This window comes from Urocitellus parryii, chromosome 4 (assembly GCF_045843805.1).
Source record: "Urocitellus parryii isolate mUroPar1 chromosome 4, mUroPar1.hap1, whole genome shotgun sequence".
Taxonomy (NCBI): domain Eukaryota; kingdom Metazoa; phylum Chordata; class Mammalia; order Rodentia; family Sciuridae; genus Urocitellus; species Urocitellus parryii.
This window is the reverse complement of record NC_135534.1, coordinates 158,648,614-158,661,726: the sequence shown is the minus strand read 5'-3', so window position 1 is coordinate 158,661,726 and position 13,113 is coordinate 158,648,614. Positions and strand designations below refer to the sequence as shown.

Sequence of the window (13,113 nt, the reverse complement as noted above, 5' to 3'; positions counted from 1 at the left end):
TAAAGTTGCAAAGTGGAGTAAACAAACCATCTGTTTGGCTTTTCCATATATGTCATGCTTTCTTATTAGCATATTACGATTCATTTAGTAAACAAATTTGGTGATTTCGTTCACGTCAAAGTTAGATCGGAAGCTTGAAGATGATTAACATTCCTGGGACAAGCACATTAATACATTGCTTCCTCTGCAAAGTTAAATGGCTTCTCAGGAGAATCGCCCCTTGTTGACAAGATGAGACTGTCAATTTTGTTTGCCTGCCACATTAGGGGCCATAAGGGGATGGCAGGCTCTGAGAGAGGGGAGTCGTGTAGGCAGCATAATTCACTGTGAATTGAGAAAAGAAGTCTAATTCTGATAAATGGTCGACCCCAATACATCCTACCTGTTATTACAACAGACGTGCCGTATCTGTGCAGTAAATTAGCTAAACCCCTAAAGAGTTTGGTGGGAGCTTATCTTCAAGTGAATAATTTGAATGTAGAGGGAACTGTCTGCGTGACCAGTATGAATGATTTGTTTTATATTGAAAGGGATTGAAATGACTGAATTTTATACTTTTAATTTGCAAGAATTTGCTTAGCTTTTATTTCTTGCATTTGATATATATTTCCTTACTTTTGGGGTTTTTGAGAATTATCCACTAGAATTCTACATTGAGTTTTCTTCCCCAACTAAGGGGTTGTGTTCAGACCTTCTAGAGAAAACCCTTAAATAATAGCCAGTTGAGCAAGTACTAGTTTTGCAGAAATGGATATTGTCAGAATGTCATTTAATTCACAGAGATGAATGCATAGCACTCTTAATAAATGGTAATACAAAAACATTGAGGTAAGTACAATAGATAGAGCTATAGCAACCTAGATGAGAAGAGAACTAATGGAGGGCAGAGGTTTTGATTTTTCATTTCTGTGAATTTGTATAGCAAATTTACCTTTCTGTTCAGGAATACTGGTGATTCAGTAGTTTCACAATTTCCCTCTCCATATATATATATATATATATATATATATATATATATATATGTGTGTGTGTGTGTGTGTGTATACACACACATACATATACATATAATTGACTGTATTCACAAGTTTCATATCTGTAGATTCAACTAACCACAGATCAAAAAGAGTAAAAGAATACTGTGTCTGTACTAAACACAGACTTTTTTTCTTGTCATTTCCTATACCATACAGTACAACAACAATTTGCATGACATTTGCATTATATTAAGTATTATAAGTAATCTAGAAAAGATTTAAAGTATACGGGGGAGATGTGTAGGCTTTATGAGGATACTACATCCTTTTACCTAAGGGACTCGAGCATCCACAAATCTTGGGGGTGCTGGAACAGAATACTGAGTGATGTCTGTGTACACACACACACCAGTAACTCCTCTGTATGCATCACCATTATCATTCTGGACAGTATCATTGGAGAAATATGTGTGTGTGTGTGTGTGTGTGTGTGTGTGTGTGTGTGTGTGTTGAATGTTAGAGTCAAGCAGGAAAATAAAGGCAAAATCTGATCCAAAGTGGAACCTCAATTCCATTTTACCCAAGGTCTTATAATTAATTACCAAGTGTTTTATTTCAATTCACTAAGTTTAGAGTGGCTCAAAACTGAATTAAGAGTTAAGTGTTGGACATTTCATTAAGCTATAGCTTGATTCACTATTCCATTTCTGACTGCCACAGTCTAATTTCTTAACGAGACTTTGAAAACAAAACCCAGTTCTCTTCCTGTATCTCAAAGACAAATTTAAAAACTCAAAACACTTTTTGTTTAAATACACTGCTCTTGTTTTTAATTTTAGTTTTTATGAAACATTGCACTAAGTCAAACTAGGCCTTTGAATAAGTGGATAAAAAGAGACCCAAGAGAAGTCCAAAACTGGTACTTACTTTCCCTCTCTTGCATTTACTTGACTACATTTGATGAATCTCATGCTTTCTGTGGTTGCATGGTAAGGTTTTCATCAGAGAAGCAAACAAACAATTAAAAAAAAAAAAAAAAGACTGGTAATTCACTGCAGTCCAGTTAAAGGACTTTCACTCAGCATGTCAAATGAGAAAAAAAGAAGTTTGGGTTTTGACGCCTTCCCACCCAATTCAAAACTTTATTACTTTTTTGCTTTTTTTGTGATCTTAACTTCTATTGAGGCTTTTGGTAAACTCACAGTGTAGAAAGAATACAAAATTCAGCAGAGCCCAAGTTAGAGGGCTTTTTCTTGCCCTAATTGTGTAGCCTCCTCTGTACCACACTGGGGTGTTAGTAGCCCCAGAATTAACCTTTGCCTTGTCACCACTGTATTTTCTTAAATTCCCTGTACCATGCTTCTCCTTGAGATTGTTGTCTTCTTCCCTCCTGGGGCACTTTCTGGGAAAAGCTTCTTTAAGACTTATGCCTTTTATGAATTAAAGACAAATAAAGGTGCTTTTAAATATATTGGACGTGCAGAATTTTCTACTTGATCTTCAGGACTGTCGAGGTTGATTTGACTTAGTTCTGATTCTTGAAAGTAACCTTCTTGGGGCTAAATTTTGGACTGTCCTGTCAATCTTTACGCTTTATACCTATGCACTCATTTTCTCTCTCCACCTCAACCTTTTGTTTTCCCCCTCCAGAGGAATTTGCTTCCATTTATCTGTGTCATCTACCTAATCAGAGCAAATAGAAACAGCTTTTATACTGTTCACATTCTTATAAAATACAAGAAGTTCTAACTTGGTCTAGATTTTTGTTGATGCTTATTCCTCCTTCTTTGCTGAAGATAAATATTCAGGATGCTAAATTTATTTGTAGAAAAAAAAGTCTCTCTCCCTAGAGAACTCAGAATGGCTTGCTTCATGGATTTCTTTTTCCAGTTGTCATGTCCAACACTTCCCTGATCCCAGCACCCTCTGCCCCTCTTCCCCTTTAGGATACCCTTCTGGCTACATCTGGTTGTGGGTAGGTGAGAGTTCTTTCTGTATTCCTTTCATCTTCCCTTTCTTTTTACCTCTGCAGTTTTGCTGATCCAAATGAACTGGTAATATTCTTCAAATTGCTATTAACCCTGGGTCTTTGGGTCTCCTGAGGACAGTATTTTATGACTGTTAAATGGTTTGGATTGACTGACTGGAGAGTCCCAACAATAGGTCTGTGTTAAAGTCAAGTGCTGCCTTCCTTCTGTCCATTTTGCTGTGGAGGCTGGATCCTAACCTGTTGAGGGATCAGCACCCTCCTCTTTCCCTCCTTGCCTGGCTGCCCTTTTCCCCACTCCAGTAGTAGTATGTGAGTTTGTTAGAGAATCCCCAGGCCCACTATCCTGAGAGTGAGCCAGCCGGCTTTCCACAGCCTGCTCTTCCCATCCCCACTTCAAGTGTTTTGCATATGGCATTTAGGAGGATTATTAAACAAAAATGAAATAGATTAAGAAATGAACATAAAAGAATCAATTCTCTTGAACTGTGGTTGCATAATGGAAATCGACTTCCATGAATGAACCCGTGTACTGAAGTTATGAACAGGAGAGCTAATGCACTGCCATGAGTTCATCTTTATTATTGCATTACACCTGAATCAATTGATAAAGTAGCTTTTTTTTTTCTAAGCGAGGGATGGCACTTAATTGAATAAAAGTCAATGTAATTATATTAGCAGAGGCCAACAGTACTGCTGACAGCGGAAAAGGGACACTGTTGAGCAGAGTGCCAGAGCTGGTCCACACATTTCTGCACATCATTTGGTTGACAGATATTGAGGGCTGGTACATCATCTAATTAGATTACAGATTTCTACTGCTATAAGTGAGAAATGAAGAGAAAATCTCTTCCTGGTAACATAGCGGTGGAGATGTGTCATTTCACAAGTCATCTTAGGAAAGAGGTGTCCATCTGGGTGATCAGTGTGTCCTTTGTCAATGTTAATTTATTCTTCCTCATTCAGTGTGTCTCCGTGTGACTGCTGTGTGTCTGGCTGCTGTTTTCTCAGCAGTGAACCTAGGAAGTGGTAACTGCAGATGTGTGAGAAACAACACAGAGTTCTAGATTACAGTCATCACAAAATGTGTGTTTGTGAAATTAAGAAAGGCAGAGGGTGTTAACAGTAATAAATGGGGAGGGGGTAGGAATACACGAGCTGTTTATAGTTGGCAGATTGCAGGATCAGTAGAATAATAGTGCACAGTGTAACTCTGGTCCCACATTCTTGTTATAATCCTGGTGGTGCCCTACCCACATGTCACAGTAAAGACTTCACAGTAGGCATTTCCTGCACTCTGCTTAGCATCTGCACTTGGAGTCATCTGCCATCTGACACCAAGGAAACAGGGAGGACTGTGTCAGAGCTGGGACCATGGGGACAACTTCTGTTTATCATTCACATACCCACACTGCATGCATCTGTTCGGAACTCATTTATGGATGATGATGATGATGATGCTGTGAATTTGGTTTATCTTAATTTGATTTATGATTTTTGGATTATGCAGCTGATCTGAAAATCATCAAGACAGCGTATGAGATGATCGCTTATGACAGAAAATAATGTTGTGATCAGAACATTTTAAATCCCTATTTTATTGTTTAAGTTTTTTTTAAAACCAGATGTCTAGAATGTGAATTTGTTTTCTCTCTCTCTCTTTCTCCCTCTTTCTCTCTCTCTCTCTCTCTCTCTCTGTCTCTCATTCTTGCTTTCTTTTGTGATCGATTTAGCAAAAGATTAGAAAGCTGATCTTATTATCACAAGGTAAGCTCAGCCTTCCCAAGTGCAGTGTGGAGAGGGCTGCTGCCCCTCTGCCCTTAAATCCAAGTGCTATATATTGTCTTGTGTGGAAGGGTGGAGAAGGGCTGTCCCACCTTTCTTGTCTCTGTGGCACATACCTCTCAACCATCTCAGAAATGTCAGCCATGCCTGTCACCAAATGGAGTGACTTCTTTTGATCGTCCATACTTTTTAATTATAACCAGAGGGTCTTTTGAACTGTATGCTGGCCATTTAGGCCATTTCTATTTTCATGATGACTTCTCCATGAAGTAGAGCTTCCACCAGCATTGAGAAGCCTTATTTACCTGTTTATCAGTTTATTTTTGGAAGGGTAGTGTTCAATTTAGGTACTTGTCAAACATCTGAGCCTTTGCAGGTGGAGAGAGGTATATGCCCAAGGGCACTTTAAAAATAAATGGGGGATGTAAATACAAAGGCATTGTTTTCAGAGAGATAATAACGTATCAGACTTTGTAAATCATGATGTCCCTCTGGATGCTTTGGGACAAATCTTATCTTTTTTTACACAAGCAAAACACTCAGTGAATGGAGTAAAAGTTTTGCTTGTCTAAATAGCGTGGGATCCAGTTGAAATAGAGGGATTTTATGTTCTTGTTGTGCTTGATAATTTTTTTGTACTTATTGTGTTTTAATTTTGTCCTTTTGGGTTTTTTTTTCTCTTGTTTAGTGTGATTTCTTTTAAAGGGTGGGTGGGTTGTATTTTAAAAAATAGTTCATTTTAAAAGTTTAAAGTTTAAAGTAGAATTATTTGATAAAAACATTCAGCACTAAATGTAGCAGTTTCCAAGCACATTCTGTCTTTACATTTAACCTGGATCCCTGATCATTGGAGAAAAGGGACTTATGTTACTAAAGACAGTCTACTTCAAATTACTAATCTATTGGGCCATATTTTTTCTTATTTAAAATTTGAATGGCTGGGTATTTTGGCACAAGCCTGTAATCCAGCTACTCAGGAGGCCGAGGCAGGAGGGTTGCAAATTTGATGCCAGCTTGGGCAACCTTTGCAAGACTCTGTCTCACAATAAAACTGTTAAAAGGGCTGGGGATGTAGCTCAGTGGTGAAGCGCTTTCTTAGAATGCCCAAGACACTGACTCAATTCCCAGTTGGTGGGGGGCAGGATTTCATTATTTTTTGAAGTTAAACCTAAATTATCTAGACCATTTTACTTTAAGAAATGTGCTTTTTAATATCTCTAAATGGAGAGTTTTCTGTATTAAGAAAGAGCAGGGGGCTTTTTATTTTGTTTTGTTTTGTTAGGTAAATTTAAACTTTTCCACTTAGACAAGCACAAAGTTTCCATTCTCTAATCCTACTTAAATGTATATTTCCTAAAAGTTCTGCAGTGAGGTCCTCTGCAGCTGATGCTGCCACATATTAACAGTATCAGAACAATCATTAGAAAAGGGTGCATGGGTTTGCATTCATCCTACCATTTAAGAATTTTACTCTCTCATGAAAATTACGTTAATGGAAAGTTACCCTTATTGCACCTCCCACCACCGCCACTTACTCCCAATCCCGAGGATGTAGGGAAATGCCTGCTTTTATAATGGTGTAATTAGGAATGAATGTGCTTATTTGATGCCTTGTGAAAGCTGAATTTATTTTAAAGTGCTCTCCCTTTTCTCACCCTCCCCGCTCCCTGTATACCTATCCCCCTTCCCTCTTGTTTTCCTAGACACAGTGCCAACATAAATCTGCATCGTAAACTGTTGACCAAAGAACTCGATGACATGGGCCTGGACTCGTCGCAGCCTTCCCTTAGCAAGGACCTCCGGGATGAATTTTTAGTGAAGATCTATGGTGCCCAGCACCCCTTGGGGCTCGATGTCAGGGAAGATGCCTCCTCTCCCGCTGGGACTGAAGACTCCCACCTGAACGGGTATGGGAGAGGCATGGCCGAGGACTACATGGTCCTTGATCTGAGCACCACCTCTAGCCTCCAGTCCAGCAGCAGCATCCATTCCTCCAGAGAATCCGATGCAGGCAGCGATGAGGGGATTCTTCTCGACGACATTGATGGGGCGAGTGACAGTGGGGAGTCTGCACACAAGGCTGAGGCCCCCACCCTCCCTGGGAGTCTAGGGGCTGAAGTTTCAGGATCTCTTATGTTCAGCAGCTTGTCTGGGAGCAATGGTGGGATCATGTGCAACATTTGCCACAAAATGTACAGCAACAAGGGGACACTGAGGGTGCACTACAAAACTGTGCATTTGCGAGAGATGCACAAGTGCAAAGTCCCTGGTTGCAATATGATGTTTTCCTCTGTGCGAAGCCGAAACCGGCACAGTCAGAACCCTAATCTCCACAAAAACATTCCCTTCACTTCAATAGATTAGTCCCAGAACGGACACTACAAATGCCAGCTCTCACCAGATGGCCTACATCTTTGAACTGCCATAGTCAGTGTGCGCTTACCTACGTGGCGGGGGTGTATATGTGTGTGCACATGTGTATGCCTCTGTGTCTACATACACACACATATGCACATTTTCTTTTCTTTAGATAAAAAGATAAACACTAGGTGCTTTTGAATTTTTTTCTTTTTCCTTTATAGTTTTTGGAAAGGGATGGGATCTTTAATTCGGGGGTGAAAACAGAGTGCCCCTTTAAACACACACACACACATACACACACACACACACACACACACACACACACAGCGTGCAACTAGCCCCAATTTTGATAGAATAATTTTTGGTCTTCTCCAAAGAGACAATTTGTTGTACCCATGACTGTTGCCTGCAAAAAAAATAAAAGGGAAAAAAGAAAAAAGAAACAAAAAGGAACTTCTTATAGTTGTCTTTTGTGAACTTTAAGGTTTTGAGAGAATCTTCAATTAAAGCATGGCAGATTCACCTGTAAATATTTAGCCTTGAGAGGCCAATGATGTAAAACAATTGTATTGATGGTCGTTTAACTCTTTTGTTTAATTTTTACAGTTACATCCAGCTGTTAGATATGCAGGAGAAAAATAGTTTGCTGGCTAGCTCTATTCATTTATGTTAGCATTAATGCACATTTTTTTAAAAAAAACATGGTCTTGTTTTTACTACCTGTTAGATATAGTGATAAAGAGGTGCTGGCATGCTTTACAGCACAGATCTGATTTTTTAAAATGTCCTGTACTAGTACGTAAATCCAGTCATGCACTTTTTATCATACACTACAAGGGGATGTGTAATATCCAGGCTTCTTTTTTTTTTTTAAACTTTAAACTATTGCCATACTTCAGTAAGTGTCTTTTTTAAAAAATCCACTTGTATAAAAATGGTCTGGTCAGTATAGGGCACAAATGCCAAACAAAAGTATTAGTGTTAACACAAAACTGCCAACTTTGCACAAGTTTCCAGAAAAGAAAATACAATTAGTCACTCAACATAACCACAGGCCAATTTGTCGGCCACCAGAAAACCGCTTTGAAAAAAAACACTTGGTGATTCTTTCAAGTGCTGAATGTTATTAGAATCAACATTGCATCCTTCTTGCTTATATGTTAAATTACATAAAAGGAAAACAAAATTATGTGGTGTGAATCAGCCAAGGCATTTTTTCTTTAGAGGCAGGATAATATTTCAGGATACAAAAGCCCAAATTACTCACTATGGAACAAAGCTGAATGCAGTAATAGAGTTGAACACTCCTTTCCAAGGCCCTAACCCTTATCCTTTTTAAAGAAAGTCAGTCTAAACTGGATTGGTCTGTTGTATGGCCGTCTCATTTGTGGCAAATTCTGCAGTAGTGCTACGATTCAGGCCTGTTTGATAGACAAAATCAAAGGCTGTTTAACAGCAGCAGTACTTGGAAGCTCTGAGAACACATGCTAAACTTGAATTGAGCAACACTCCTTCCCAAAGGCAGAGGAAGGGGGGTTGAGATAGGATCTCACTGTGTAGTGTTTTGTTTCCCCACACAAATTTGTCAGAGAAAATGAAAGCAAGCCTGAAACCAAGCAATAGAGAGTGGGGGTGGGGGGGAGGGGGTCTGCTCCAAACTTTTGTTTTGTTTTGTTTTGTTTTGTTCTGTTTCCGATGTTTACACATGTTGCCTGAGCTGGTTAACCACAACGGCAGCCTGAGCTACCACAACATACTGACTAAATGATGATATTTACTCAAGTTCAGTCCGCAGCCAAAACTATTAAGAGTGTGGACTGCAGACTGTTGTCTTTTTTTTTTTTTCTTTCTTTCTTTATTTTAAATGGGGAGGGGGTGACATTAAACAAGGATTAGTTTGTCAAACAATACACAATATAAAGAGAATGTATTTCTTATTTTGCATTTAATGGCCTCAAACATTTCTCCCATCTGTCTAAAAGTTAGAAATACCCTTCGTTTCAATGTTTCATGTCATTTCCATTTTTCCTATGTTCTGTAATTATTTTTTTCTGTGTTCACATCAGCATTCACTTCCGTTAAATTTGCCAAAGGAAACTGTTAATAAGTTTCTGTTATTATTATTCCTGTAGGATTTATTGTACCTCACAGTATTTATTGTTTCCAAAAATAAGCACCATTTGTTGGGGATTCAGTATTTTTATTTGTGAAAATTTCAGAAACAATAGATTCTTAAAGATAAGCTAGATATATCTAGGAGCTTTATCTTTTTGCCTCCTTCTGAGGATGCTAGGGAGGATGCTATGGGGTTCGTTTGATTCTTCATTTGTTCTACAGTGAGGAAAGACCAAAAGTATTTGCAGTACAAAAGAAACTATATCAAACACTATGTCTGTTAAATGACAAATGTTTACGGTAAAAAGCTGAGGAATTAGTAATAACCGTTTTTGTTTTCTTGTACCTTTGAATTCCCCAAAGTCTTAATTGCTTTATTTTGGTGTTGTGTTAAATTGAATAGACAGAGATGTTTTCCTTTGTTTTATACCTTATAAGACTCTGTACAGTATGTTTGTTAAAGATTGAACCAGAATAATGAACGTTTGTTTGCAAACATTTTGGTCCTCTTAGCATTCTGTGTATTGCGTTGTTGCCCCATTACTGAATGACTAGATTCAACATGGGTGGAAAATATTTTTAGAATCCCAAAAAAAGATTATGGCAACTCTGGCTTTTGGAGTGCATAGACGAAATTATACCTGTTTTCATGGAAATTAATACACCTTTGAATTTCAGCAACTTTTTAAAAAGTTACAGTCTTTGTTGAGATATTAGAACTCATCTGTACAAAGTCAGCCTTTAGTCTGTTTAGTTTAATGTCAAGTAAAAAGTCAGATAGCCCTAGTGAGTGAATTACATAGCTGTCTGGAGGTCATGTCACCAAATGGATCAGGCTGAGAACAACTTTATGTTGCTTCCCACAAACCAGGTGAATGGCTATAGCCAGTTCGTAAAAAGTAATGTGATTCTAGAAGTATAATTTCCCTTACTTGACATGAATGTGTTCACCTTTTTTTTTTTTCTTTGTCAGAGAAATGGCAGTAAGTCCTGGGGCAGCTGGCACTTTTTAAGTATCTCCCCTATTTGCTGCTACTATTGTGCCTCGAATGCCCAATTGTTATGGCGGCCTTCAACACAAGTAAATAGCATTTTCCAATATAAAGCTTGTTTGCTTGTAAAGGATAAGGGGAGTGGATGGATGTTGTGCATAAAATTGTAAAATCTAAAGTGTACAATTACTGTAGTCCCACGTGTGGCTTGTTCCTGGGTATGCCTGGGTGCAGGGTTGTGACTGAATTGCAATTCTACTTAAGGTGGTGGTCCCGAGGCTTATGTGCAAATGGGAGGGATAAAGAGATCAGCGTTTTAATCATTGAGCTCTTCCTCTTTGCCCATTCCTACCACTTTTTTTTCATGGGAGTTTCTTGTTAAACAGTTTCTCTCTTGCTACATCCATTTTATGCCGGCTGAAAATTAATAGAAATAGACATTTTCATCCAAGCAGCTTTTGGTTGATGTTAGCCAGAGTTTTGTCACAGGTACAAAATTAAGGCAGTATTATTGTGCATGCTCTCTAGCCGATGTTGAAACTTACTGTTTTTATCATTTTAAACTATGTTTTTTGTAAATACAAGAAAGACTTGGTCCACTTTGGGAATATCTGCATGCTGTGGAGGGGGAAGAAAGAGAGAAGAAGAAAAGGGATAGATAATAAGTAATTTGGTTTTTAAAATGTGATACAAAGCTTGATCATCTTAGTTCTGACAGTCATGCTAGTTAAATAAGTCAACCAGATGTACTCATTTCAGGTCTCACTCAGATGCCCTGTTCAGTCTGATGGCTTTTTTAAGGTTGGATGGAGTAAATATTTTGCTTTTCAATATGACAAGCATTTTTAAAAACAAACAAACAAACATTGTTTTAGCACAGTGGTGCCACTGTCCTTGCAGTGTGATTTCGTTGGTCATGAATTTCCCGGTCCTTCCAGTAAGAGGAAGAAGGTGCTTAACTGGTTAACCTGTGTTTATGTATATATTGTTCCCCTGCCCTCCAGGGAAACTCTGACAATGTGGAGAATGGGCTGGCCCAGAGGTACCCTTCCTCATCTTCCTCAGAAGAAGCTGCAACTGATTTCCCACCAAATAAAGTGTGACCTTTCTCCCCCACTTCCTTTGTTCACGTCTAGATGTGTGCCCAGCAAATGAGACCAGGGGCGCTCGGTAATGACAATATAAAGAAGCTAGTAAACAGATTGAGATGGACACATTGCTGCTGCTAACAGCTTGACCCGAGCAGTCCTAACTTGTGTCTGGTCTGCTGCATCGGGTTAGATTGACTAATAATAAATAGAATCTACTGTCACAAGACACACTACACCTGCCATCAGGAGTCACTAGGGGATTCGCTCTCATCGTGAGCACACCCTTTTCCCAAGAGCTCTTCAAAGTTAGATCTTATTATTTTTTTAAAATCACCTTCCCTTGAACTTGGAATGTCTTAGGGGGTCTTGCTTTTCCCTTTCATTCTTCGTTTTTAACAGGAGGGATCTAAATGAGTAAGGAGGGTGTGTAAAAGGCACATGCCAAAAAGACTGGAGGCATCACTGTTTTCCATCAAAAAGTAAGTTAGATGAAGTAGAGGGTTGAGACCTGCTCTAGTTTGGGGTAGGTGGAAAAGAAAATAGTTACTGCACTGGAAATGTGTAAGCGGAAAGTCTGGTACAGCTGTACCTAGCAGTGGGTGACAATATTATAGATGCCATGGTCTGTAGCAGGTGAGTCACTGACCACATCTGGGGAAGGGAATGAGGATAGCAAGGGCAGCTGTGTGGGCTAGGAAAGTTCTTTAGGGGTCATGGAAGCCAACAAGGGCAACTGGGGGATTTGGGTTTACTTGTGAATTGTTTTGGGTTGGAAGTAATGCTAGAGTCCCTTGGGGAGTAAAAAGATTCAAGCAGTCACCTAGGTTCTAAAAAAGACTAGTGGTGAGACCTATTTCTCATCATAATGAGAGGAACAGTAGGTTTGAGTGGTGCCAGTGCGAATCTTCCCTCATCACTACTTTTTCTTGCCACTATAGCAATGCACAAAGCTGTGGTTTGAACACCAGTTGGCTGATGATCATTTGATCAAAACAGGAGCTCACTCACTGTCCTACCAGGAATATAAGTAGCCTCTGTTTTTGTTTTCCCTCAGAGCTAAACTATGCTTACTTATGTTACTGTTAGGACCATATTTTATCTGTCCCAGACTCATTTCAGCATTTCCTTGAAGTTGGAAAGTTGCTCACTGTAATGATAGTTGTCAAAGAGCATTATTCATGTAAATCCATCTGTAAAACTGACCCTCACTTTTGCCCCAATACATATCTTCCCTCGGGTTCTTTGATCATCTCGTTCTTCCCACATTTTGCACAAAATGCTTTTTTACAGTCATTTTGCAATAACTGGATGTCAAATACTATCTTTTGGGCATTTGTTGAAAAATCCAAATGCCTAATAACAGGGTTTTAAAAAAAAACTAAGCAATTTTACAAGTACACTGAATTGGATCAGCATTATTATTCATTATAATGCTATATATATTTTTGAAGCAACACACTATAGTTGTCGTAAAACTATCTTTATTCTTCTTCTCCAAAGTGTTGTTGTAAATTCATTTGACCTTTACTGCAAGGAAAAAAAAAATCTTTTTTATATCGGGTATCAGGACAAGGCTCAGTTTGTAACAAATAGTGGACCATTACAAAAGAGGAAAGGAAGAAGCCAGGGCTGAGCAGGGAGAAGCTTCAGTTCAATTTCACCTCATATCTTTCTAATAACTTACTTGTCACTTTATTACCTTCCAGTAATGTGAATGCTGCTGACAAGACTGTCACACTAACAGCAGACAACACCCTCTCTGCTTCAGCCCCAGCTCTCCTGGCTACTTATTGCCCTGGCCCTGAAGG

General features: G+C 38.9%; 1 protein-coding gene across 1 annotated transcript in view; it reads left to right on the top strand.

The window, feature by feature from the left end:
- Positions 1-7,353, top strand: part of Bnc2 (basonuclin zinc finger protein 2) — a 402,451-nt gene extending 395,098 nt beyond the window's left edge. The window contains exon 8 of the mRNA XM_077797863.1: positions 6,450-7,353. Coding sequence (XP_077653989.1) covers positions 6,450-7,110 — 661 coding nt within the window. The 3' untranslated portion in view covers positions 7,111-7,353. The remainder of the gene's footprint in view (positions 1-6,449) is intronic.
- Positions 7,354-13,113: the final 5,760 nt, after the last annotated feature.